The 26,227-nt window shown below is 34.5% G+C and overlaps 2 protein-coding genes across 2 annotated transcripts; both read right to left on the bottom strand.

The window, feature by feature from the left end:
• Nucleotides 1-1,562: 1,562 nt before the first annotated feature.
• Nucleotides 1,563-6,901, bottom strand: ATSIK (Protein kinase superfamily protein). The gene is made up of 5 exons (XM_006842412.4): nucleotides 6,647-6,901; nucleotides 4,368-5,086; nucleotides 3,833-4,090; nucleotides 2,740-2,862; nucleotides 1,563-2,527 (listed from the first exon to the last, which is right to left on the bottom strand). Exons 2-5 carry the CDS (start codon nucleotides 5,007-5,009, stop codon nucleotides 1,817-1,819), a joined length of 1,734 nt encoding a protein of 577 aa, XP_006842475.1. The 5' UTR covers nucleotides 5,010-5,086; nucleotides 6,647-6,901; the 3' UTR covers nucleotides 1,563-1,816.
• Nucleotides 6,902-19,380: 12,479 nt separating this feature from the next.
• LOC110007081 (uncharacterized) lies at nucleotides 19,381-25,890 on the bottom strand. Its single transcript, XM_020666036.2, has 3 exons — nucleotides 25,489-25,890; nucleotides 25,208-25,303; nucleotides 19,381-19,799 (listed from the first exon to the last, which is right to left on the bottom strand). Exons 1-3 carry the CDS (start codon nucleotides 25,804-25,806, stop codon nucleotides 19,689-19,691), a joined length of 525 nt encoding a protein of 174 aa, XP_020521695.2. The 5' UTR covers nucleotides 25,807-25,890; the 3' UTR covers nucleotides 19,381-19,688.
• Between the last annotated feature and the right edge of the window lie 337 nt (nucleotides 25,891-26,227).

The raw sequence follows: 26,227 nt of genomic DNA, 5'->3' as shown, positions 1-26,227 counted from the left end.
CCAGATTCCCCCCTCTTTTTGTTTGTTATTTTTATGCTTTAGTTTCATTTATTAATTGACCCTCTCAAATTAGCCATCTCGATCAAAATTGCCAATCCAGATCGGTCCATTGACAAACTAGACTGATCCACTTTTTTACAAATCAGCCATATCGATCAGAATTGCCACTCAAGGTCGGTCCATCCACAAACTAGATTGATCCACTTTTTTACAAATCAGCCATCTCGATCAGAATTGTCAATCCAGATCGGTCCATCCACAAACCAGATTGATTCACTTTTTTAAACATCAGTGTGCGCCAATCGTAAAATATATTAAATGAAGGAGCATTTAGAAATAAATAAATAAATAAAACTAAGCTAGTCCCAAAAAAAATTGTATTTGACCCATATCAAAGGCTCTTTCATGGTATCACGGGCAAGGCTCTATGCACTCGTTAAATTCATTTTTCACCAACTCCTTCCACTAAATATAGGGCGAGGTTTGTATAAGGTATCAACCTTATACTATTGAAGTAAGATACGCCTCAAAATTATGCCGAAAATATAGTTTTGGTGCCACAAAGCCTTCCGATGATATGAAAATCTATATTTGCCCCCCATTATGAAATTTAAAGCTTTAAAAAGAGTAATGATCAGAAAAATCTATAAACACTTGAAAATTTTGAAAATAGACGGTCGAGATAATATATTAAAAAATAAACTATTTTTAGGACTCAAAATTCCTTTCTTTTTTTTTTGTGTCCGAGATGATTGATTTAAGAGCTTTCCATCGTAGGAACAACCTTCAATAGTGGGTTTATTAGGCGCACCTTACCCTTATTGTATAAGGATGAGACCTTAGTAACACGAAAGACATGCAGAGAAAAGTTCCCATGCATTATTAGCCCGTGAAATGATCACAAGAATCAGACTCCTAGAATTAGAACCACGACATGGTAAAAGGTCTGGTTCAGTGAAAATTGATCTGCTCGGAGTGAATGAACAATACTTTAAAAAAAAACAAAATCAAATTGATAAGGGTGCAGTTAGCGTACGGATGCATCCATAGCTGTAGAGGTAAGGTGCACCTTCGAATTTTATTATAGTAAATAATTTTGATGTAAAAAGTTATTAGGATTATTTCAAAATCTATTTTTATATCTAATTATAAAATTTTAAATTTCAAAAATAATTAAAATCAAATAGATCTATAAACATATGAAAATAGTGAAAATGAACAATGTAGATAATATGTTGTAAAATGCACTATTTCTAAGGCTTAAAATCGTTTTATTTTTCATGATCATACATCTCGATATCGAGATGATCAATCAAAGGCTTTTTTAACATTAAAACTACCTTTTCCGATGGATTTTTGAGGTGCATACCTAGCTCTACATATAAGGTTGCAACTTTATATAAACTTTTTCCAATTGATAATACAAAAATATAAAATATATTATAAAAAAATTGTCCAATTTCAAAAACTAAGATCAAAACTGATTCACCAATAGCTAAAATCAGTCAACGATTAATTTTCAAACCCTAATTTTGACCACTTTTCAAAATGCAAGAACCGAGTAAAATAAGGCATCCACATATATATAATACTGTTTTAATAGAAAAACTTACAAGCTTTCAACCCGGCATTCTCCCTCCTCCCTGTACAAACCAAAAGAGAAGCAAGGGAAAACTGATGAATCCATCAAAACTTGCATCTCTCTCTCCTCTCATATCTACACGCATCGCCCCCTGCGCCACACTCTCTCCTAAGCAAGGAGATCCCATGAAAATAAAACCCGAAAAAATCGATGACCCAAAAAAAAAAAATACAATTACAGGGCCAAAAGCCTCCTGTCCCGGGGCCTGCCCTCACCTCTTTCCGGCGAAATTGTCGATGAACAAGACCTTGGGGGCAAAGCTGAGTGCCTTCCCCTCATCCTTGAACTCGGTGAAACGGACCGGAAGCCTGCATTTTCCGGCGATATTGATCGGGGAACCCCATTTTCTGGTGAAACTGACCCAAAAACCCCGTTTTCCGGTGATCGGGATCGGAAAAACGGCATCACTGGGCCATTAAAGCTTGGTGATTTCACAATGGGGGGCCTGCCACCCAACGCAGGTGCCAGAATTGGCTCTTGCCGCCCTATACTGGAAGTGACACCTGGTTCTTGCAAGGGAAATCGACTCGAGTACTTCATTTCTTGAATGGATTTAAGAGTTTCAACTAAGGCTCGCATCGTTGGCCTCTCTGATGGATCCTTTTGGAGGCATTTTAGAGATAAAGAGGCGACTATGTCGGCTGCTTTCGAAGGGAACCGACCTTTGAGTTTTGGGTCCATTATGAGAGAGAGGCGGCATGAGTCAGCTAAGTAACGGCGAGCCCATTTGACGAGATTGCGTTCCTCTTTGGGATGGCGGGGGTCAAGGTTTTGGTGGCCGGTGAGGAGCTCAAGGAGAACGACCCCGAAGCTGTAGACGTTGCTCTTTGGGGTGAGGAGCCCACGCTCAACTGTCTCGGGGGAAAGGTTTGACATGGCCTGGACCTGCGTACAATGGGAGTGGGTTTAAAAAAGAAATGAATATCTCTGTGACTGCAAATTTGAAGCATCACTCTCCGCATTTAGTTTGTCCAAATTTCAACCCTCTGTCTCTCTCTCTATGTACGCACGGGTACATACGGGTACATACACATGTGCTAGATTCTCATACTACAACCGGAATCTAGTGAACAAAAAAGCCAGAGAGAAGAGTTTACCATGGAAGAGGCATTTGAGAACTCCACTTCAGGGTTATAACTTGCGCATCCATAACCTGAAAGCTTTGCACTGAAATCCTTGTCTATCTGTATGTTTGCCGTCTTGAATTCGGTGTACATAGCCTGTTCATGCCAAAGAAGGGGGAAAAGTTCTGTAAACCCCGATAACATACAAAATCTTGTGTTCATTTGCACTCAACTTACTTATACTCCGGAATTCCCCAGAAACTTAAAATATTTCATTTTAGTTGACAAACGCTCTGTGTTTGTGCTTTAACATGCCTAAAAACAGTAGTAACTACTGAAAACAGAATCTGCAAATTGGGTGATTTCACTTTCATTGTCACTGTTAATAATGTACTTTTAAAATAGAGCAATGATTTCATGCAACCGTTGTATAGTAATATAATACAACTTTAAAACATCATCTTATGCCCATTTGTTTGATCCAAAATTTGAAATATACACTCTTTTCATTCTAATGAACAATCACAAAAAAAAAAAAAAAAAATTGAATACACTACCTAAAAAATATTTTTTTGGCCCAATTAACATAGGCTGTTCATTTTGGTGAGACGCTTAGATCTAGACCTTAAAATAATTTTTTCATTTCCAATTTTTTTTGGATGGCTTTATTTTCATTAGATGAACCATGCTAAAAAAAGAAAAAATGATTTTGAGTTTATAAAGGCTAAGATCTTGAAATTCACAAAATGAATGGTCTAGATTAGTTTTTGGAAGGGACTCATTTTGACCATATCTAGGGTTCAAATTGACCTTTTTTTTGGAGAGGGATTGATTATTTAGATGAAGAGAGTGTGTGTGCAAAATTTGAAGTCATGCAAATACCACAAACATGGATTTCTAGAAGTGTTGTCGCATTATATTATGATCCAACCATTGCATTGGATCGTTGCTCTTTAAAATAACAATAACCAAATATCTAATTTTCCAGAGCCAGGTTAAAGTCAAAGCATAAATTTAGGACTTAAACATGGTTTTGAGACACTCATAATGCAGGCAGTCTTTTTTTTCCCCAATAATTAAATAAGAATCCTAGGCATAGCGAGAGAGATTGAGACAGTTAAAATACCTGAAAGGGTCCTTCCTCGTGTAAAAAAGCAAGACCCTGAGCAGCACAGAGAGCCACACGCATCCTAGTGCACCAATCTATTGGAGGCCCATCGGACCTTCCATAAAGCAATCGATCCAAGCTTCCATGGAAAAGCCTCTCGTACACTAGCATCCTCTGTTCAGACCCTTCCTTCGCATAAAACCCAATCAGTTTACACAGCTGAGGATGTTGCAGAGATGCAATTTTCACCATCTCGCTTGCGAATTCCTTTAAACCCTGTTATTTCGAAGTCATTAAGGAGTAAGAATTCACCTAGTTCAACCCACGTGAAAAAAGGGGGAAAAAAAGGAAACATGACAAATATATCCAAATTTTTTAATGTAAAGGAAAAATATACATTTTCCTAAACATTAGGATCCTCTGTCCATTTTCTGATTTCCAGCTTTTTTTTTTTGGTGGGGAGGAGGAGGGGGGAGGGCGGAAGATAAGGTCAGCTGGGTTTGAAGAAAAAAGCTCATAGAACACTATATTTCAAGACTAGTTGAAAGGCTACCTGTGTAGAGGGAAGCAAGCGAGTGACGGTGGCTTCAAGCATTGGAGAACCTGTAAACTCATCCTTGAATGAAGCTCTATAAACAGTTGAAGATAACCCTTCCGATACACAACGCTCGGGTGAGAAATGATGGCAAGCAGCTGCAATCTCCTCATACGAAAAACTCCTCAAGTTCCCCAATGGTGGAAGAGGCAACGGCCCAGAAACTGAAATGGGTCCACTCGAATTCAAGGATTTGAAGCTCCCTGTGTACTTAAATACAGAGGACGAACCTCTTTGTAGAGAAGGAAGAGGAAGGGGATGTGGGTTCAACAATTTCTGGTCCTTTCCAGCTCCTCTAAGCTTATTATCATCTTCTTGTTCCTTGAAATCCATAGCAGAGAGCGCATCTCTCTCTGCAATGCTCAAACTTGAAGGGGCAGAGAGCGTTCTTGTTCTACTATAACTTGGTCGGCTAACTTGTTGCATGACTGGTTTACCCCGATTTCTAAAGCTTGGAGGAGCAGATTGAAGTGATCTTGTTTGGGTTTGTGGTTCAGGAAGAGTTGTTGGCGTGTTCTCATAGACATAATTTATGGACTTACTGCAAAGGGATTGTTCGGACTTCTTCTTCTTGTTTCTTGAGACTGTAAAGCATCCCATCTTTCAGCTAGGTTTGGGATTTCTTTCTCCAAGAATGCTCGAATTTGGTTGGTAGTGTGTAGATCTTCCGAGGTTCCCTATGAAAAGAGAATGGAGCAAAGCAGGATATCAGTTATCTGAAGGCAACTAAAAGATTTGGAATATTAGACCAGGAATTCCGCATTTTGTACATAATCATCAATTATTTCATAACATCACAAAAATGATCAAGACTGTATTTAACTAATTTAGGAAATTTCAATATTCTATCTAGATAGACTGAAATAAATAAAAAAAGATAAAATATGGTCCAGGGGTCAATATGAAAAGGGTAAGAAGTCAAGAATAATACAAATCCTTTATGACCCGTAAGCAAAAAAGAAAACACAAAATTAGACCCTGAAAGGATTATGAATGCGTATTAGCCCATTCTAAAGCGCATTGATGAATAAACCAACCACGATCTGAATGGCAACAAAAATAACAGTATATTTTCCTTATAGAGCTGAGAATTCTCTCATAACATCCACAAGAAGGCCCTCAATAAAGAATTAGAAAATTACTTAAATCACCAACACTTTTAATTTAGCATAGATTCATTAATTAAAGCTTCAATTCACACACACACACACACACACACACACAAAAAATCAATGAAATATTCACAATTAACTCAGAAAGTCGCTTAAAAGCCTGATACTCTTCATTACAAATTACATGAAGTGATCATTCAAGGAGCAGTGATAATTCAAAAGCCATTAACTTTATAAAATGTGATTGCTCAAAACAGTGTTTGCACTTCCATTTATCATCTCAAATATAATAGAAAATAACTTGAAACTAAATATTTGAGAAATTCCGAGAAACAACACGGAAAAATCTTTGTTAACTTTAAAATACCATGGATTCCATAAATTCATCAGCAATCTTCAGGAATTGACCCCAAACGTACGTAATTACTCAAAAACACATATAAAATCTTCAGATTGACTTATACTCATAAAGAAATCATAAATACAATTCAATCAATGTGCTAAAAATAAGAAATTCTCTCAAATTTCAAGGTACCCAAACTAAATTCCTTAAGATTTCCAATAAATATACCTACGCACCAAAGGTCAAAAAAAAAAAAAGCCTTTAAAGCACCGGATCATTAAGAATAAAAGATTCCATATTTAGAGAATCGGAGCAAAATATGCATCATAATTCATTGAATACACATAAATTATGAACAATAACGAATATTCAGGTAAGAATAACTAAGAATTGACAGAATCCACATCAATTCCTCAGTCAAAACCCGGAATTCCACCTGTGAACAAACATTTACAAACCAAAAAAGATCAATATACCAGAAAAATCTTTCAAACCCAGAAAGTTCTAACTTTTGTGATTCAGAGGCAAAAGTCACCTATTTTCAAAGTACAAATCACCTAAAACTTCCATAAATTAGCCAATATCCATGAATATCCAACAAAACCCTAAAGTTCCAACTGCATGCAAATCCCAAACCCCAGAGATAACAAACTCAACGATCCTCAGAATCCACCCAAATCCCCTCATAAAACCCCCAAATCCACACCAAAACCCACCAAAACAACCTCAGAAAACTCAGTAAACCAGCTTAACTGATCCAAACCCTGTAAAACCCTTATTACCTCAAATCGATCGCCAAAAGCTCCACAGATCGCCGTTTCGAAAGCTTAAAGCCTCAGCTTCCAGTAAAAGGAAAGAAGAACTAGAAGACGTACTCTTTCTGATCTCTGAAAGCTTCACGGAAAATGCTTGCGGTCAAATGCAATAGAAAAAGACTCAGATTGAGGTAGCTTTTAGGGCAAATGTATAGTAGAGAGAGAGAGAGAGAGAGAGTGCGGAAACACCACAGTCAAAGCTCTTCCGAAAACGATCAGACTGCGATTAAAGGTGAGGTTCTCGCCATTTATAGCTTTGGAAAAACTGACGTAAATACCCCGCAGGTTTGTGTGAAGTAACGGAAATGCCCCTCAATCTTCTTGGGACTCGCGGGAATGAGAGCTCGTGACTCGAGGAAACCCTTGTCTTTTTCTAAATTGACCAAATCATCCCTAAATGTTGAGGAAATGACCAGACTACCCCTATTGACATGCAGCTAGTTTGGAAAATTTATCAAGGAAAATGTTTTGATAGGGTTGTAGTAGTTTTCAAAATAAGTAAAGCCTCCGTTCAAAATTCGTTAAAAACTATTGAACAACATTCAAATCAATCATATTGTTGGTCTTGATTATGTGGTTGTGAAAAAAGAATTAGGATTTTAAGTTTTTAAAAATATTATATGTCGTACCACATTATCTAAATTGTCCATTTCATATTAATAAATAAGTATCAACATATCTACAATATTTATTTATTTTTAAGGTTTAAACTTCAATCAATACTATAAATTGAATTTTGAAATCATGGAGATTTGCGACGTCCGAAGTATTTTGTAAACAAAAATTCGATGTGTGGAGGGAGGAATGCTATTTAACCTCGTATATATTGTGCACATAGAAAAATGTTATTTACTCTATGTGCTCAAGTAGCGTTTCATATACTCACAACTCCTAAAGAATAAGAGGGAGAGTCTTGTGAATGGAAGATGGGAACTTTCCCCTTTACACTTAGAGCTTTGAATGAGTCATATAGTAGGGATATATACATGAAATTTTTTCATACTATTTGTTTTTATGTTCATGCTACTTTTATTTCTTAACAAGTTATAACTACATTTTGTACTCATTTCTTGTGTCAACCAAAACGATTGGGTACTCACTCAAATGCCCTCAATAAATTAGGAGGAAAGAAAAAGAAATACTCACATAGGATGACTCTATAACAGAGAGAAAAAACTTTCACAAAATTTAGAAAGAAAAAAACCAACAACTAAAAAAAAAATTTTATATAAGATGTCAATCTTATACTATTGAAGCAATGCACTTTAAAATCCCCGAAAAAAGTGTATTTCGATGCTGAAAAACACTCTATTTTGATCATCTCGACCTCGAGATATATATATATATATATATATATGAAGTAAAAAAGATTTTTTCAGCCTAAAAATAATGTATATTCGAACAAGTTATCTACATTGTTTATTTTTAACTGTTTCAAATGCTTATAGATTGAATTATTTTTAAAATTTTAAACATTATAATAAGGGTTGAAAATAAATTTTCAAACCGTCATATAGGATTTTGGACACCAGTACTGTATTCTTAGGCAAAATTTAGTTGAGGAAGATTGATACTGTACATCAGTGCAAATTAACGAGCTCCGAGGGTGTTTCAGTCATTTTTCCGGAGCCAACAGAGGATAAGCGGTGGGTCGATATCGAGAATTAAGCACTTGGCAGGGTTATTATAGGAATCAATTTTAAAAACTTAATGTGAAGTGGCAGTCCAGTCAAAGATCGATTTCTTTAAAAAAAGTAGTTGGAATGCAGTCAAAGGTGAGGATTATTATCGCTTTTGACCACTCATCCAACGTCCGATCCTCGCCAGGGGGGACATCGGACGGTCTTTATGGAATTTCTGTCCTCCTGTGGGCCCGGACCTATTCAGCCGCTCGCTCTGTAGTTCTTACGTAGGATGATTCCACCACTCCTGTTTAGTAATCCACCCAAAAAAAACACTTTTTTTATTTTTATTTTTGTAAAAAAACAAAAGGAAAATTATTTCACTCGGACTATACCATATTTCTACATTATGCGGTCTCAAGGATAAAGCATCCAACTTTTAAAATGGATACAAATAGGTGTTTTATTTAAAAATAATTAAAACTAACTGTCGAAATATTTTTTAATAGAATTATTATTTTTAGTTTTCAATTATTATTATTTTTTTTCCATATTCATGATCTCTATATTAGATATTACATATCCTTAAAAATTACGTCCAAAAATCTATCTAAAAAATATATTTTTAAGAGGTGATTCATTTCTACATGGACTCATAAAAACCGTGTCTCCACCCTTTTTCAAAATCTGGAAATAGTTCTCTTGAGACCATGTTTCAAAACTCAGAATTGGGTCGGATATGCGATATGAATAGGCTGAATTAGTTAAGAAAAATTGACATTAGTATCGGGGGAGAAGACCCAAATCACCTATAAAAGTTGATGAATCATGTTTTAAGACACATGGTTTTTTTATGTTGTTTAAAGGGTGCGGTTTGTATAATGTTGAAGCTCTAAACAATCAAAGTAAAGCACACGTTCAAATAATATCGAGAAATATGGTTTCAATACTGAAAATCTTTCTAATAACTTTAAAAAAAATATTTTTCTAGTTATAAAATTTAAAGCTTAAAAAATAGTGCAAATCGAGCAGGCCTATAAAAACTTGAAAATCTTGAAAATTGACAATCCAAAAATGTATTATAAGATGTACTATTTTCAAAACTTGAAATCTATTTTTTTTTTCATGTACATATTTATTGAGGTCGAAATGATCAATCTGAGGACATTTGGGCATCAAAACAAACATCTTCTAATAAAATTTTTTAGGTGCTCCTTAATTTGATTATTTGGAACCTCACACTTATATAAACTTTTTCCTTGTGTCATACTAGTTTGGACTGGCTAATTCAGTGAAAATTGGTTTAAAAGAAATAGTATCTAATGATTTTGGTGAGGAAATGCTTCAAATAGATGTGGATCGTCCACCTATCTAATTCGAACTCGTTTGGCAATTCCTAAGCTAAATTTGGTCAGTTTTAAAAACCCTAGATAGAATAAAAACAAAATATCGAAAGGAAAAGTGTTTGATGTGGGTAAGACTGCATTTCTACAATATGCAGTCCCAAGGTATAAGGCATCCATTTTAAAGATGGATGCAAATAAGTGCCCCATCTAAAAACAAATTAAACTAATGGTCCAAATGTTTTCTTAATAGAATTATTATTTTTAATTTTTAAAATTTATTTATTTATTATGTTTATGATTTCCATATTAGAGATTACATATCCTTAAAAATTAAATCTAAAAATCCATCTCAAAAATAAATTTTTAAGAGGTGACTCGTTTCTATATAAACTCAAAAAAATGGTGTCCTTGTCAAAATACAATTAAAGGACTAAATCACCACATGGACTCATAGAAATCGTGTCCTTACCAAAATACAATTAAAGGATTAATTATTTAACATTTCACCCGTTTTTAACCGTTCCAAATATCATATCAATGTTTTTTGACAGGTCTTTTCAAATTGAAGCAATAAAAGAATAAATGTAAAATATTTCGTCTCTTTTCCCTTTAAAAATTTGGGTGGATTATTCAAAAACTACAGTGGCAAAAGCTATGCTTCTTTATTACTTTTACATTTGCCTGTTTTTTCACCGAGGAATTTAAAAGGATCTCGCGAGAAGCGTTTGTCAATCATTGAGTAATCATTTCAGCACGTATTATACATCCAAACATACGTACGGTTATCGTATATGGTGTATTTTTATATTAATTTGCATTTTTTGGTTATTAAAATGCTGGTTCTATTCTATATTTTTATGATGAAGTAGATTGCTCGGCTCGATCAGTTGGACTGCTGGCCGGTGCCTTCGTTGAAAAATTGAGTTCAATGAAATCGTAGACGTTTATAATAAGAACTAGGTTCAATGAAAAACCAGTCAAAATTAATATTTTATGAGTTTATCCGATCAATTAGGTTAGTTTTGATAAGTTAGACTCCATAGACAAAGTTTTGGGATTATATTTTATGTATAGAAAAAGTTTATATAGAGTCAAGGCTCTAAACAATCAAATTAGAGCCCACCTCAAAAATTTCACTAGAAGCAGTTGTTTTTTAAGCCCAAATATCATCAAATTAAGATACATGAATATGAGAAAAAAAATGGATTTCAAGATTTGGAAATAGTGCATAGTGTAATACATTTTTGGATCGTCAATTTTCAAGATTTTCAAGTTTTTGTAAATCTGCTCGATCCACATTTTTTTAAGCTTCAAATTTTACAATTAATTACTAAAATATATTTTTAAGGCTGTCATAAAGATTTTCAGTATTGAAACCATATTTCTCGACACTATTTGAAAGTGTGCTCTTTTTTTTATTGTTTAGAGCCTCTATACAAACCACACCTTTTATGCATTGTTATGGGAATAGGTTTTTTTGTCTCTTATTATTATTCGTGTTCTTAGGTTTTTTTGTCTCTTATTATTATTCGTGTTCTTCTTTCCTTTTATAGGCCCAATTGGTTTAACTTGGGGTTAAACCAATTGATTAGACTGGATCCCCCATTAGTTAAGTGGCCAGCTCAATCCTGATAAAATTGTTTTGTATCTCCTTCCATATTAGGCGCATTTTATTCTTAAGAAATTTAAATAATAAAAACTTGGGAGAAACGATTCCTAACTTTGAGATCACCAATCTTCGATTCCGAAAAAGGATTCATGGAAATTGTTGCACATGTTTGGGGATGCAAATGTTTACTAGGCGAATTTCCTAGTCATAGCATTCATAGAAATTGTGTTATTTTAATAATCATTCTGACGAATAGAGAAAAAGTTATTTGGAGATCATGAATATGAATAAATAGATAAATTTAAAAATAATAATTTTATAAAAAAAACATTTGGATTGTTAGTTTCAATTATTTTTAGATTAACCACCTATTTGCATCCATCTTTGAGATTGATTCTTTGTACCTTGAGCACTGCATAAGTAGAAATGCGATTCTCGTCGTATGAAACAATTTTTCTTAATTTTGAGTAATAAATGAGTTAAATGAAAATTTTGAATAAAAGAATCGCCCGTTTACATAAACATGGCGCCGAAATTTGAGAAAATGGAATGCGATTTAAGCATTGTTCTCGTGTTGTGAAATTTATTGCATTATTCATTGAATTTGGGGGTTGGTTCAAATTCAAACTTTGAATACAAGCCGACATTTTAGTTGGTAAAAGACGCTAGACATAACTAAGAACGCGTTATCTACACTTACACTCCTTGTATAAGATTATATTCAAATCTCTCTCTCTTTCTCTCTCTCTCTCATACTTACTTTGAATGATCATGTATTCAAACAATATGAAGATTGTATCCGGCGGGGCTGATCGGCTCAATACTGATAGTGCCTTTGCTAGTCTCATCCAAAGTAACAAAAAGTAAAGTGTGTGTTTAGTTGAAAACTGATCATGTTTGACCAACTTCGTCACGTAAGACCAATTAGTTTCTTTTTTTTCTTTTATTTTTTTAAATGTAGTTGGACCAGTTAGTTTCGATGAAGTAGTTTAAAATTTTAAGATAATCCACATTTTCAAATTGTTTTTTGTATTTTTCTCTTATTTTTCATTCCAAAACAACCAATTGGATCATAGTTAAAATCCATAGATATATATATTGTATAACGTGACACCATTCACATTTGGCACAAGCACAACTATTCTTAGCCCTTTGATGTGAAATCCAACAAATTGAAATACATCTACGATAATCAAGAAATTTTAATTTAAACTTTGTGCCGAATCAGTTATACATCCCCAACTACTTGATTTCGCGTCTAATGGTCAGTAATACCCATGAACTTCTTGTATTAAAAGTAAATGATCTTATCATATGTATTTCCATTTTTATATAGTAATTTTCTCTCTCTCTCCTTATTATCGCACTCTTTGTATGGTCTTGTGTTTAAAATTCAAATGAATGATGCAAATCTCTCTCTCTCTTGTCATATTTTAGGCATCTTGAAAACAAATTAAAAAAACACAACATAATCTTTCTCTCTTTCTCTCATGCATATTTTAGGCAACAAGGATTTGAACACACAACAAACATGACTGAAAATGGAACACTTCAAAGAATGCGTGCAATTCACGTGCTGGATCGATCCATAAATAATGGAGAGAACCATGACTCATTCCTTCAAAATCAATACAAAGAAGAGCATGGGGGAGGCAGTTATTAGGTTTGAAAAGTGTGATTAAAATACAGTTTCTGGTGTGCAAAATCGAAGCTCTGTAGACCAAAACACTGGAATTCATAAGTTCTCTAAAACTCTACCCCTAAATCCTAGATACCCTTGGTGATATGTGCAAATTTCAGATCCTCAGGAGAAGAAAATTCCTCCAAGTTGAGGGGAAAACCCTAGGTAGATGAAAGTTCCCTTTCAATTCAAGTTAATCTTTGGTTTAGGCAAAAATCAAAGATCGATGAAAAGGAGACCCTCAAAACATTTTCGCCTTATCCATGCCCAACTCTAGGAGCCGAGCCAATAGGCCTGGCCTCCTAATTATCTTCTTTTCTTTTGTTTATCTTTTTTTATTGTTATTGATTGTTCTTCTTCCTAAAATCCTTCAAAAACTCTTTTTCCTATTCTCCACTTATTTTCTAAAGGTTTTTTTTTTACACGAATCCAAGACAATTAGGAATATTGGTTATGGAAAAGGACTTTTAACTGGTTTCTCATAAACTGCAATTTGATTGAACCCACTTTCTATCTTCATTAATTTTGGACATTGCTCACTTTCTGTCTTCATTAATTTTGGACATTGATTGAACCCACTTTCTATCTTCATTAATTTTGGACACATCTAGATGGGGTTAGACTTTGGTTAGTATGTGTCATCTCATATTTGTAGAGTAAACGATACAAAAAGTAATTTATTTTAAGGTTTTGTTAGGCTACTCCATACACATGGAGTATTTATTTAATGCACACAATATTTTTGGACATTTAAATATCCTTGATTTGTAATACAAAATTTTTCAAGAAGAACATTTTTGGTTATTAGGAGGGGGATAATGGATATTTTTATAAAAAACTAGTTGCATTTTATAGTGATTCAAAAAATAATAGAAAATTCTTTCATGCAGGCTGGATCGCATTTCTACATATACGGTCTAGAAACTGTAAAGCATCCATCTTAAAGATGGATGCAAGTAAGTGTTCCATCTAAAACCAATGGAAACTAATGATCCAAATGTTTTCTTACTAGAATTATTATTTCTAGTTTTTAAAATTTATTTATTTATTCATATTCATGATCTCCATGTTAGAGAATATATGTATTTAAAAATTAAGTCTCAAATCCCTCTCAAAAATAGATTTATTAAGAGGCCCGCATTTTTACATATGCGGGATTGTCGCATAGAAACTGGGTTAAAGAATAATTAATGTTCCATGTGGGTGATGTCACACATCATGTCGGTGATGCCATTGTCTATTATAATGTTTTTGTTTCTATTGAGAATTTATACTTTTTTATTGACTAATTATTTAGAGCAAGCTTTATATGCTTCCCTTACAACATAAAACTTATATGCTTCCCCTTATCCAACCGTCCATTCTAAATTGAGGGCTAAGATTGCCCCAACCACAATGTCACGTCTCTACACTATTTTTTTTTTAGTTTTTTTATATTTTGATGTCAAAATTTGGGCATCCAATCCAAAAAAAAAAAACTCAATATAATAAAATGACCAAAATACCCTTGAAACTTTAAGGGATATTTTGATCATTATATTATCAAAAAATTATTTTTAATATTTTTTATAGGTGTACCCCAATGAAAAGATAGCACGTACCAGATTTCATATTCATATAATTTGTATTAAAAACATTAAAAATAAAATACTATGAGGCATCGGATCTAGGATCAACAAATGAGTGGCTCACATGATCAAAGTTGAACGGCTAGATGGTAAGGAAAGCATAGATCTTCCATGCTGCAGGAGAAGTATAAAAACTTTTCCCAATTATTTAAAGGAAAAGGTTTATATACAGTTGCAACCTTAAAATGTATAATTAAAGATGCACCTAAAAAATCCATCGGAAATGGTTGTTTTGATATTGAAAATTCATCTAATTGATCATCTCGACATCAAGATGTATGAATAAGAAGAAAAAAGAAACAAAAATATTTTGAGTCTTAGAAATAATGCATATTACAATATATTATCTAGACCATTTTTAAGATTTTCATATGTTTATAACTCTACTTGATTTTAACCATTTTTGGAGCTTAAAATTTTATAATTAGAGATGAAAATAGATTTTCAGATAATTTTAAGAATTGTTTACGCTAAAATTATATGTTATGATAAACTTTTGGTGGTGTGCCTTAATTGGATTGTTTAAAGTTGCAACCTTATACAAACCACACCCTTATTTAAATACCCCTAAATAAAAAGTTATTACATTATAAGATAAGGGTATTAACTATTAAGTATTAAAAAATATTAAGTACATTAAGCATATGCTCCAGAAGTAGCATAACAAAACATTGTATTTTATACTTTTTTGCACTATTCATCTAAATTCTACAGAAATCATAAGATGTTCACTATTTTGGAGGTCCAAATTCACGAATACGAAATAAAAAATGATTTCGAATGAGCGAACATGTGTATGGGGGTATATATACTATGCCACCGCAGGCGCACACTCTGCTTTGGAACCACCTAAGAATCACTAGACGATGTTTTTCAACAAAAAATTTGAATTTTGAGTTTTTCGATGCTTAGATCTCCCCTTGTTCAATCTTGAAACATTTTTTCTTTTTAGCACATAGAGAGTTCAATTCATGATTTTTTTTAGTGTCCTAAAATTACTTCTATAGTGGGTTTTACTTGACTGTGCAAATGAGCAGTATACTCCGGCAGAAGTATAAAATCCCTGGCATGGATCGATTATCAAGTCCTTGAAAACCTTAAACATAAGTCGGCCAGCTCACAAAAAATTTCACCACTGAATTTTCCCTTTCATTTCTATGAGATTTCATCGCTACACCGTTAAAATTTGCTTCACATTCCTAAGGGAGATCACCTTCCTCTCTTACTCTTTCAATTTATCTCCCATCGCATTGGCCACCGTCGTTCATTCGTCCACGAGTGCATATATTGTGCTTCTGCAAGAGTACACTATACATTTCGTCCTTTGGGTAAAAGATATAAGGCATATTTTATCCCCTTGAAACTTAGGAAGCCACTTAAGATCACCATTTAGATTTTGCGAATGTCTATAAATCTGGTCTTCAATGTCTGATAAACTTTCGAGTTTTAAACCTGATGTATAAAGGATATTATGCCACAAAAAGAACACATAACAACATCTCTCTCTCTCTCTAGGGCTTTATAAATGACATTATGCCACAAAAAAAACACAACATGTCCATGTATCTCTCTCTAAGGGTGGCAACAGGTCGAGTCGTGTCCAGGTCCACCCCGACTTGAAAATATGATATGGGAATCGGACCCAAATTCACTAGACCCAGACTTGGATCAAAAAATATAATGTGGGGCTCAGACTCGATCTAAAAAATTAATATATATATATATATATATATATATATATATATATATATATATATATATATATATAAAATTAAATTTAAACATATTTCATAAATATGGACCTATAAAATATTATCGAATCCAGATTCGATGGACCTGGATCCAAACCCGGACCCAAATTGTGTTTGGATTCAGGATTTGGTCCTGAATCCGACCCACCAATTTCAATTTTTGGACTCATATCTTGACCTGGTTCGAGTCTACCCCTATCTCTCTCTGGTATGCATATTTAAGGCAAGAAGGTTTTGAACACACAATAAACATGGCTAAAAGTGGAATACTTGGAAGACTGCATACAATACACGTGCTGGATCAATCCATAAACAATGAACAGAAGCATGATTTATTGATTATAATGGACCACGTAGAGAGCGTACTACCACACAATGATGAACTGAATTTGGGTAGGTTTAGACGCATCTATTACATTGAGTCAACCCTTTCAAAATTTATTTGGAAATGGATTTTGAATTCAAAATTTTGCAGGTCACGATCTCCTGAAAGATAGTGAGGTTGGTGCTTTTCAAATAGGAAATTGTTTCATACGGGGTGGATTGCATTTTTATACAAGAGATGGAGAAAGATTTATACAAGAGAGATTTTTAGGACAAGCAAAAGAGGAGATGATTTAGAGATAGGCATAGACGACTATATTTTGAGATATCCATCATTAAGAACGGAATACACATGGGGAGAGGTAGGGGTGCCAATGGGCTGGGTGGCCCCGTTTGGGCCACAAATGGTGGCCTGAGGACCGGGCCTGGGCAAGGCCAAGACATGCCTTCATTCTGGGCCAGGCCGAGCTTAGGCTAGCCCTCGAGGGAATAGGGCTGGGCTAAGGCCCGGGCTGGCCAGGCCCGTTGCCGGCCATTGGGAGAAAGAGGGGTATATGTGAGTAAGAGAGAGGAGGAGGTTGTTGACCTCCTCTCCCTTTCTCAAAACCTATAAAAACCTTATCCACCCTTCTTAGTTCTCATAATCTTTTTTTATTTTTCTGTATTTGAGGTATGTTCTCTCTTGGTTTTTGGCTTAGCTTTATACTTCATGGTTTAGCTTAATTAAATGTCCATAATATTTAGATATAATTGTATTTATTGCAAAATTATTTGTGTTTAATTTTCTTGCCATTGTTCTCACTCATTTTTGCTATTTTTTATTCCATAATATTAATATATATATTTATTCTCATAGGGGCGCAGTTTTTATACAGATGCATATGTAGGTGTAGAGGTAAGGTGCACCTTCAAAGTTTATCATGGTATATAATTTTGATGTAAAATGTTTTTAGGATTATCTCAAAATCTATTTTTATACCTAATTATAAAATTTTAAATTTCAAAAATGGTTAAAAGTAAGTAGATCTATAAACATATGAAAATCTTGAAAATGGATGGTGTAGATAATATGTTGTAAAATGCACTATTTTTTATTCTTAAAATCTTTTTATTTTTCATAGTCATACATCTCGATGTCGAGATGATCAATCAAGGGGTTTTTCAACATTAAAATTACCTTTTCTGATGGATTTTTGAGGGGCATCCGTAGTTCTACCTTATAAGGTAGCATCCTTATATAAACTTTCTCCTTCTTATATTATTTCAAATCCGCTGATCCAGTTTTCTAGAGCCATTATTGTGCTTCTTTTGATAGTTGTGCTTACATATATGAATTCTTAGGGTTTGAACATTGGACGATGAATAGTTGATTCATTGGATGTATTTTTGTTGACCACCAATATCAAAAAGAAAATTGTCTCATGCGGGCTGGACCGTATTACTACATATACGATCAAAAAAGTGCGAAGCATTCATGTTAAAGGTGGATGCAAGTAGGTGTTTCATCTAAAAACAATGGAAACTAATAGTCCAAATGTTTTCTTAGTGTAATTATTATTTTTAGTTTTTAAAATTTACTTATTTTTTCATATTCATAATCTCCATGCTAGAGATTACATATCCTTAAAATTAAGTCCAAAAATCCATCTCAAAAATAGATTTATTAATATTCCCGCATTTCTACATATACGGGCTTGGCAGGATAGAAACCGGGTCCATATCAAAATATAATATATTGTCATATAATACCAAATTTATTATAATAAATTAATAATAAATAAGTTTATTAATTAAAAATAATTTTTGTATATTGTCCATAATTATAACAGCGTATTATGTCTACAAAAATATAAAAAGTGACTTTCAAATTTTTTAAAAATTAATTTTTCAGTTACACTTGCAAAGCACGTACAATGTACAATGTATATAGTGATGAGTATAAAATGAAACAAACTTCAAAAATCATTCTTGAGTCAATTGTTTGGCCTCAATTTTTATGTAGGTGTATGTGTGTGTGCATGTACGTTTGTGTGTTTTTTTATATCTAGGAAAAGTTTTAAGTGAGATTTTACTCAAATGTGTCCCCTTCAAAATATGTATCTGATAGATGAATTTAGGATTTCAAATACATCTTAAGTCACTCTAGATGCATTTACACTATAGAGTCACAATTTTGCATCTAAAAAAATATACATATTTGATGATCTGCAAAGAAATACTATGAACAGTGAAATGTTCCAAAAACAAAAAATTTTAAAAAATATATCTGAAAGTACCTCACAGATCAAATAATCAATATCTCACCAATTCATTTTGATGTAATTTCAAAAACCCATCAATTGATACCAAACATGAGTTAAAAGTAGTCGTTTAAGTGTGATTTGATAAGTAAGTGAAATGTTAATTGTTAAATGATTGATTTCTAGGCGCATTTTTATAAATTTTTAACTTCGAAAGAATCTATTTTTAAATATTCAAATTCACTATTGTGATGGTCAAGATTATCAATCTTTATAATATTAGGTCCTAAATCCATTTCTAAGAAGGATTTTAAAGGAGCCTCCGTTTGATAGGTGTTCTCCGCAGATGCACTGAAACCCCATCCTTTATATTTTAAAATAATATGCTACAAAATAATCAATAAGATCTGGCACACTTTCAAGAGAAAATGATAAAATGATATACCATGATATCATTCAAGAGAAAATGATCCAGCCAAATAACAACATAACATTTTAAATGCTGATTAAAAATTATCTTTTCTTTTTTTATTATTCTTGGCTTCTGAGAATAATAGAGTGCCAAGTTTTTATGATACAATAATAGCCCCTCAAAACCTGTGTTTCTAAATAGGGCAAAGTTGATCCCAAGGCCACACAATCAACACTTTGAAAGAATGGTTCTCAGCCGCTGATTTATTTGAGACCAGACCATGAGAACAATTAGAAGAGCTAGGCTACACAATCAACACTCTGAAAGAATGGTTCTCAGCCATTGATTTATTTGAGACCAGACCATGAGAACAATTAGAAGAGCTAGGCTACACAATCAACACTTTGAAAGAATGGTTCTCAGCCGTTGATTTATTTGAGACCAGACCATGAGAACAATTAGAAGAGCTAGGCTACATAGGCTTTGGAGGACAGTAGGATATGTCATCTGCAAACCAAAACAAAAAGAGTTTAAGATAATGATGATGATGATGATGCGGTGACTCGATAAATACCCCAAGTGGTCGGCCATTGATCATAAGTAATTTAGCAGTTGAAACGCTCTTGCTTGCAAGCTTTCAGAGTTCCTTGAACAAACTTTAAGATGTTACATAGTGCGAGCTTCTATATAGATTTTTTTTTTTTCTTTTTTTTTTTTTTTTTGTGGTGTGTGTTGTTTGTGTGTGTAGTTCAGTAGTAAGAATTGAACTCGAGATGTAGCGATGCAAAATATTAGCTACTAACAATTCAAACGCAAGCACGTTTCCTTATGTATAAAGAGTATACATTGCATGAATGTGGATTTTGAGTGCTTGATTAGCACTTGAGTTTAGTGAGCCTAATCTGTTGGTAGAACTTGTTTGGAGTGATGCCTGTGCTAGTGCTTGATCTCAAAAGTGTTTTCTTAACAAACTTGATCCCGAACAACTTTTCTTTTTGTTTTGAATGTTAAACGTGTTATTATATCATTCATTAAAACAGTATTTACAATATAACCCAATTCCTAGAACAAAAATGCAACTAGGTTTATCCAAAGTTCAGAATCTACACAGGTGATGTTCCTCTCCCTGCCAAGGTATATAGCCTTATCACCTTTGCACATTCAAAGGAGTCTCCTTCGATGATGATGTCGTGATACAAATTCTCCATGAGCCTTAAACTCTATAGTGTAGCTCTCAACTCTGCTTCCAACATAGGTAAATTTGATAGCACCCTCATTATCTCTTAAGAGTCCTTCCATCCCCAAAAGGAAAGGGTTTTCATTTTAACGTAAAATTAATTTTGATTTTTCTCATTGATGGCAGAACCCATTTTTTCACCCTATGTATCTTTCCTTTTTTTTGACAATATCACCCTGTATCTTCCTTCTTGACATTCTTGCCACTTGTCCTACATTATATAACAAGTCATTTAGGGGCACTCTCCAGCATTCCTTTCTTATAAAAAAGCCCAATCTGTAAGTATTCCCCTAATTTTTCTATGATATTTTCAACATCTAACACCTTACAGTCAAATACTCGTCTATTTATTTCTATAAATTTCCTATAGTAAAGAGGCCATCATTTTCCTAGTTGATTGTAGAAGAGGCACTTTTAATTGAACATTTGTGTGGGATGTTGAGGTAATGAATATAGTGGCAAATTTCACTAATAAGGTTCATTCATAAAACTCTTGGATTCCCAACCTTCAGTGGCTACAAAATACATGCCCACTTCAAGTGTCAGTTCTACATGTTCTATAGAAGAAATTACCATTACCTGGCAGAAAGGCCACATGATCTTAATCAGAATCTATTGAGATAACTCTCTCTTGGGGATCTCACTCTTTCCCTAATGTAGAATAAATTCATAAGAAAGCTTGAACTTTGTGAGGGATGGACAGTTTCCGTACCATAGCAATATTGGATTATGGCCATCTTGCTTGAGCATGGAAGAGAGATAAAGATTAAACTGAGAGTGCTCTGTCATTTATTGGTTTCCACAGAGCCTCATCTTTCCGGTTTGGGCTATAAGAATGCTTCTGCAGATAACTCATACAAGGAATGGACCAAATGGTGTTATATCATGATCCAGTAACCAACTCCACTACTTTGTTGTTAGTATTTGTGACCTTTTCACATCCTATACTAAATTTTTAAGTCCCTATCACCTGTCCATTTCTGCTGCCAAACTATAACACCTCCTTGACCTCTTCTTATTAACTTTCTCTTTCCTTGACATACTAACTTAACAAATTTGTCCATTCTTTACTCTCCTTTTGTATTGTCCTCCACCACCATTGGGTCATAAAACAAGATTCATTTCAATTTCCTTACTTCCATTCCACTTCTTGATTTTGGGGTATACACCTTCGAGTGTTGCTTTAGTAACATTGTCATCCATGGGATAGGTTAGTACAGTGGTCATATTAGACAACAATTAATCCGAGAATTAAATCTGTCCCTGGAGAATTTTTTATTAAATAAAAGGAGGAAGTTCCATCATTCCATGGTTGGCATGGTAGACTATCTTATTTACGGTCAACATGTATATAACCTCTTTTTCTAGAATAAAAAGGAACTCTAGAATCTAGTTCTTATAAAAAAAAGGTATGTATACAACAGTACTGGGTAGCCTGAGTGATAGATGAGACTTTATCTCATTTAGCAACCCAGGTTCAAATCTTGTTGGGTTACCTTGAAAAGAAAAGGACACACTGTGTTTTTACAGCCAACACTTTCAATGGAAGTGTTGACACATACTAGGCACATGAAACAATAGACGACATGTACGATATAAGTGTCTATAGTATGCTAACACGTGTCAAAGTATCAATGTATGTTGACACAGGACACAAGGCCCCAGAAGCTTTGCCAGGGTAACACTGCTTTCCATCATTTAAGGTGGCCTTCATATACATTCAGTGTCAAACAAGGCCACTCTAAGTAGGCAACTCTCTTTTCACCTTCTGCATAGCAAAGAGTTAGAGAGTCACCTTGAACTGTCTTCTTACACCTTATGGACAACATTGAGAGATTTCCTATGAGGGCAATCATTGGCTCAGTTGGGACCTTTGCATATGAAACAGACTGAGAAATCCCTCTTTAGACTTGCTACAAGACCCCCCTTGGACCACACCAAAGCTTTGTTACTTCTAGTTAGTCCACCTTTCTTTCCTCTATTTTTGCCTTTTATCTTGACATTAATCCTCCATAGAGGAAACCGCTAATAGTCAAGCTCAACTAAATCTCAAGACTACATGACAACTATGGAATTTGAAGGGCTCATCCTCAAATATATTTTTCATATCCAACATTAAGCTTTAAAACTGCTTGATATACTCAAGTATCGTGGCTGAGTGCCTGAGCTTTGTTAAGGCTTCTCTCGCTGTCCAGATGACATAGCCAGTAGGAATTGTTCCTTTTAACACCCTTTTGAGGTCCTCCCACCCATCAACAGGAGGTTTTGCCTCATGATTGGTGTGTGTTGTCCACTGAAGCTTTGCATCTCTGATGAGGTACAGAATGGTGAGGTCACTCGATCTTACTCTCTAGCAAGACTGCTTCAAAGTACCCCGTTTCATATCCGAAAGGAAGTTCTCTGTCTCCTTGGCACTCTTTAATTCTTCTCACGGCTTGGGCTCATGCACATTAAGTCTAGGCCGTTTAAGCACACTAGGTGAGCTACTAGATCCCTGTTCACAAGGCTAAGGCTCAGTGTCTTAAGTTTCTCCTTAAAGATGTTGGTGAGGGCAGCTCCAATAACATCAAGGTTCCCCATGCAGGTTTCCAAGCATTAATTTGCTTCTCATGAGTCACCACCAATCCATTAAGCCGTGTATTGAGTGCTTCAGCTCCTTTCTCTAAGGCAACAATCAATCACCCAATTGGTCAAACGGTTCAAGTTGCTTCCCATCTTGAGTCACATATTCAGTAACCGTAGGACTAGTCATGTCTTGGAAATGGGAGAGATTTGTCAAGGGGCAATGGCTGGCCTTGACTTGTAAGTCCGGTTGCTTAGGAGGCCTTGACTTGTGAGCCTTTCACTTGCACCAACACACACAACCAAGGGACAATAAAATGAACAAGGGTTATGTCCCCATTTAACACAATTACACCTTAACTACACCATATGCCCCCTCAATGTTCTGGGCCTGTTGTTTATATAGAACCTGTTGGAAATTGTAGCATTTTAGGCCCTTTTATTCAAGATATCTAACTATTATGGAAATAAACATATTGTTTAATAATATCATGGCATTGAAATGGAAAGAGTTATGCATAGATATAAATTTTACTAGGTCTTTAGCAGCCTAATTAATCCTAGTAGGAGTTTTAATAGCTAGGTGAAAGCTTGTCAAAACTTCCAATGCCGTATAAAGTAAATAAAGATGGGAGTTACAATTTGGATCTCAAATTGTAGTGGATTGCCCTGAGATCATCCTTAGGTAAGTGGTTCATATCTGGCAGGTCGGACCATTGAAATCCAAATTGTAACTCCCATCCCTATTCACCTTAAACGCATCGGGAGTTTTGACAAGTTGTCACCTAGCTATTAAAACTCCCATTAGGATTAATTAGGCCACTAAATACTTAGTAAATTTTTTATTTAGAATTTTTATCTATGTATAATTGTTTATGTCAATGCCATGATATTATTAACTAATATGTTCATGCGCATAATAATTGGATATCTTGAATGAAAGAGCCTAAAATGTCTCAATTTCCGACATAACCCTTAGAGTTACATGCTTTTTTTAATTCAAATTCATGAGCCCCTTGGTAATGAGGTTGCCTGTCTCTAGCATACCCATGGTCTCTAACCACGATCATACATGAATTTTAAGTTGAGAGTTATAATCAAGTCACATGTGCAGCCTGGACATGTTTAATGTCACATTCTAGCCACTCATCACATGTGCATATGAAGTGGTAAGATCTGAGCCTCACACACCACGGGCTATACCAGACTTGCCTCCTGCCTAAGATTAGTCAAAGTCTAGAGGCCCTGTCACATATGGGTTCATCAAACAAAAGAACTAGGCCTCTAAGAGAGAACTAAATCCTATAAAGTAGCACAAGTCCATAAAGGATAAACATATCATTTTCTTATTTGTTAGGCACACTAAGAGATGTTCTTGCACTAGGTCCTCGATCAATATGCACATGCCTACCTGAGGGTCAAACATTAACTATTCCGTTAATTACCATTTGATTCATTATTGTTAAAAAAAGGGTGCGGATCTTAAAATTTTCTTTAACCCGTCCCATACTTGGGGAAAGGGGTTTGTTTACGTTAGACAGATAGCCAACATAAAGCTGTGCCAAAACTTATCATGATAACCGATCGCAATTAGTTAGGAAAAGGCTTCAATAATGATGATGATGATGATTGTTATAAAAAATGTACATTATAAATGTGTATGTCATGGAAAGTATATATATTATTGAGAATGTACATGGAAGGGTAGATGAATCATCTTGTATTTATTGTAAGATTAGGTGTATCATTAGTGTCAACAATATCTTCTTGCCTAACCATACATACAAGATACTGCACCTACCATTCTATATACATGGTCAATGATATGTACTTTCCCTAATACGCATATCCATAATATATTATCCCTAACATGCATATATGCTTTTATAACAATAATGTACATCTAAAACCTGGATTGGTGATCGCTAGTGGTGGGCCTTTTCCTACATGAAAAGGGTAGGTGATTTCCATGGGACAATATACTAAAAATTCTACCACTTTATGAGAGAGAGATCATTTACTCCATAAGAAGACATGAAAATAATTTTTGTTAAAATAGATTAAAAAAAAAAAAATTAAAAAAAAAAAAAGAAAAAAAGGAGGAAAAAATCCATACCGCATATGTTAGCAGGGAAAGGAGAAGTGATACCACCAGAGCACCCACTTTACTTCTATGGAATCGGAAATACCTGGAAATTCTCTGTAAAATAACCTAAAAATAATCTCACAGGAAAATTCACTAATTAACAGGAATATAAGAAAATTTAAGAAAGTTCATTTAAATTTCTATTAAATTCGACAGAAATAAGCCCAAAACTAAGTGAAAGAATTGACGAGTTAAATTTTTTAGAGACCCATATTTTCATCTTTCTCTCTTTTGGGTGTTAAATCTCATACCTCTCTGAAAGACAAGCAAGGGACTCTTTCATTTCGCCCACTATTTGATGCTTCATCTTTCTTGGGCTTTGCCCTGCTGCTTCTCTCTCTAGAGAGACTTTCAGGGAGCCTGCGCCAGAAGAACAGATTTCCCATTTTGCCCCGCAGCTTGAGATACATCGCCCTCAGTTTCACACGAAAGGAGAATCGGGTGAGGGCAGGTTGGGTACCGTCATTTCTACGGCTACTAAGCACCCTTAAAATTTTGAATTTCAGGTGGAAGTTGTTGGCTTTTGCGTGTATGGAGAGCTGCCATGACTCACGCTGGAGAGCTTGCATCTCTTTAGAGGACTCCAGTTAGAGAGAGAGAGAATGTTTTATGTGCCAAACAAGAGAGGGGAGAGAGACGTAGAAAGTAGCCGTTGAGAAACTAGGGTTGAATTTGGAATGCGAAAAAGAGGGAAATAGCAAAGGTTCTTCAACCCAGATACAAAGTACAAAAATGCCCCGGGTTCTCGGCTGTTATTACCGAGTACCAGCTTTTTAAAAAATGTGGCTTTCTTTAAAGGTATGGGGAATAGAACGCCCGATCAGAATGGCTTTTAATAAAAGATCGGCTTAATCTGTATCATTTTTTAAATTTTAAATTTTAAATAAAAATAAAATAAAATTCAAAAGTATGTCTTACTTCTACCGTATAAAGGACGGTGTCGTATACAAACCTCTCCCTTAAACAAAAACCCCAACTTTATCATCTCAA

This window comes from Amborella trichopoda, chromosome 8, assembly GCF_054954075.1.
Source record: "Amborella trichopoda isolate Santa Cruz 75 chromosome 8, AtrichopodaSantaCruz75HAP2 v2.0, whole genome shotgun sequence".
NCBI lineage: Eukaryota > Viridiplantae > Streptophyta > Magnoliopsida > Amborellales > Amborellaceae > Amborella > Amborella trichopoda.
Note: the sequence above shows the minus strand (reverse complement) of the source record. Positions and strands in the feature narration are given on the sequence as shown.

Coding starts and splice junctions, on each gene's coding strand:
- ATSIK (XM_006842412.4), bottom strand. CDS start 5,009: ATGGGATGCTTTACAGTCTCAAGAAACAAGAAGAAGAAGTCCGAACAA. Junction 4,091..4,367: donor GCTTGCTTCCCTCTACACAG/GTAGCCTTTCAA, acceptor TCGAAATAACAG/GGTTTAAAGGAATTCGCAAG. Junction 2,528..2,739: donor TCTCAAATGCCTCTTCCATG/GTAAACTCTTCT, acceptor CATTGTACGCAG/GTCCAGGCCATGTCAAACCT.
- LOC110007081 (XM_020666036.2), bottom strand. CDS start 25,806: ATGCAAGCTCTCCAGCGTGAGTCATGGCAGCTCTCCATACACGCAAAA. Junction 25,304..25,488: donor CTTGCTTGTCTTTCAGAGAG/GTATGAGATTTA, acceptor GATTATTTTTAG/GTTATTTTACAGAGAATTTC. Junction 19,800..25,207: donor TTTCCCTGCTAACATATGCG/GTATGGATTTTT, acceptor TTTGGTTTGCAG/ATGACATATCCTACTGTCCT.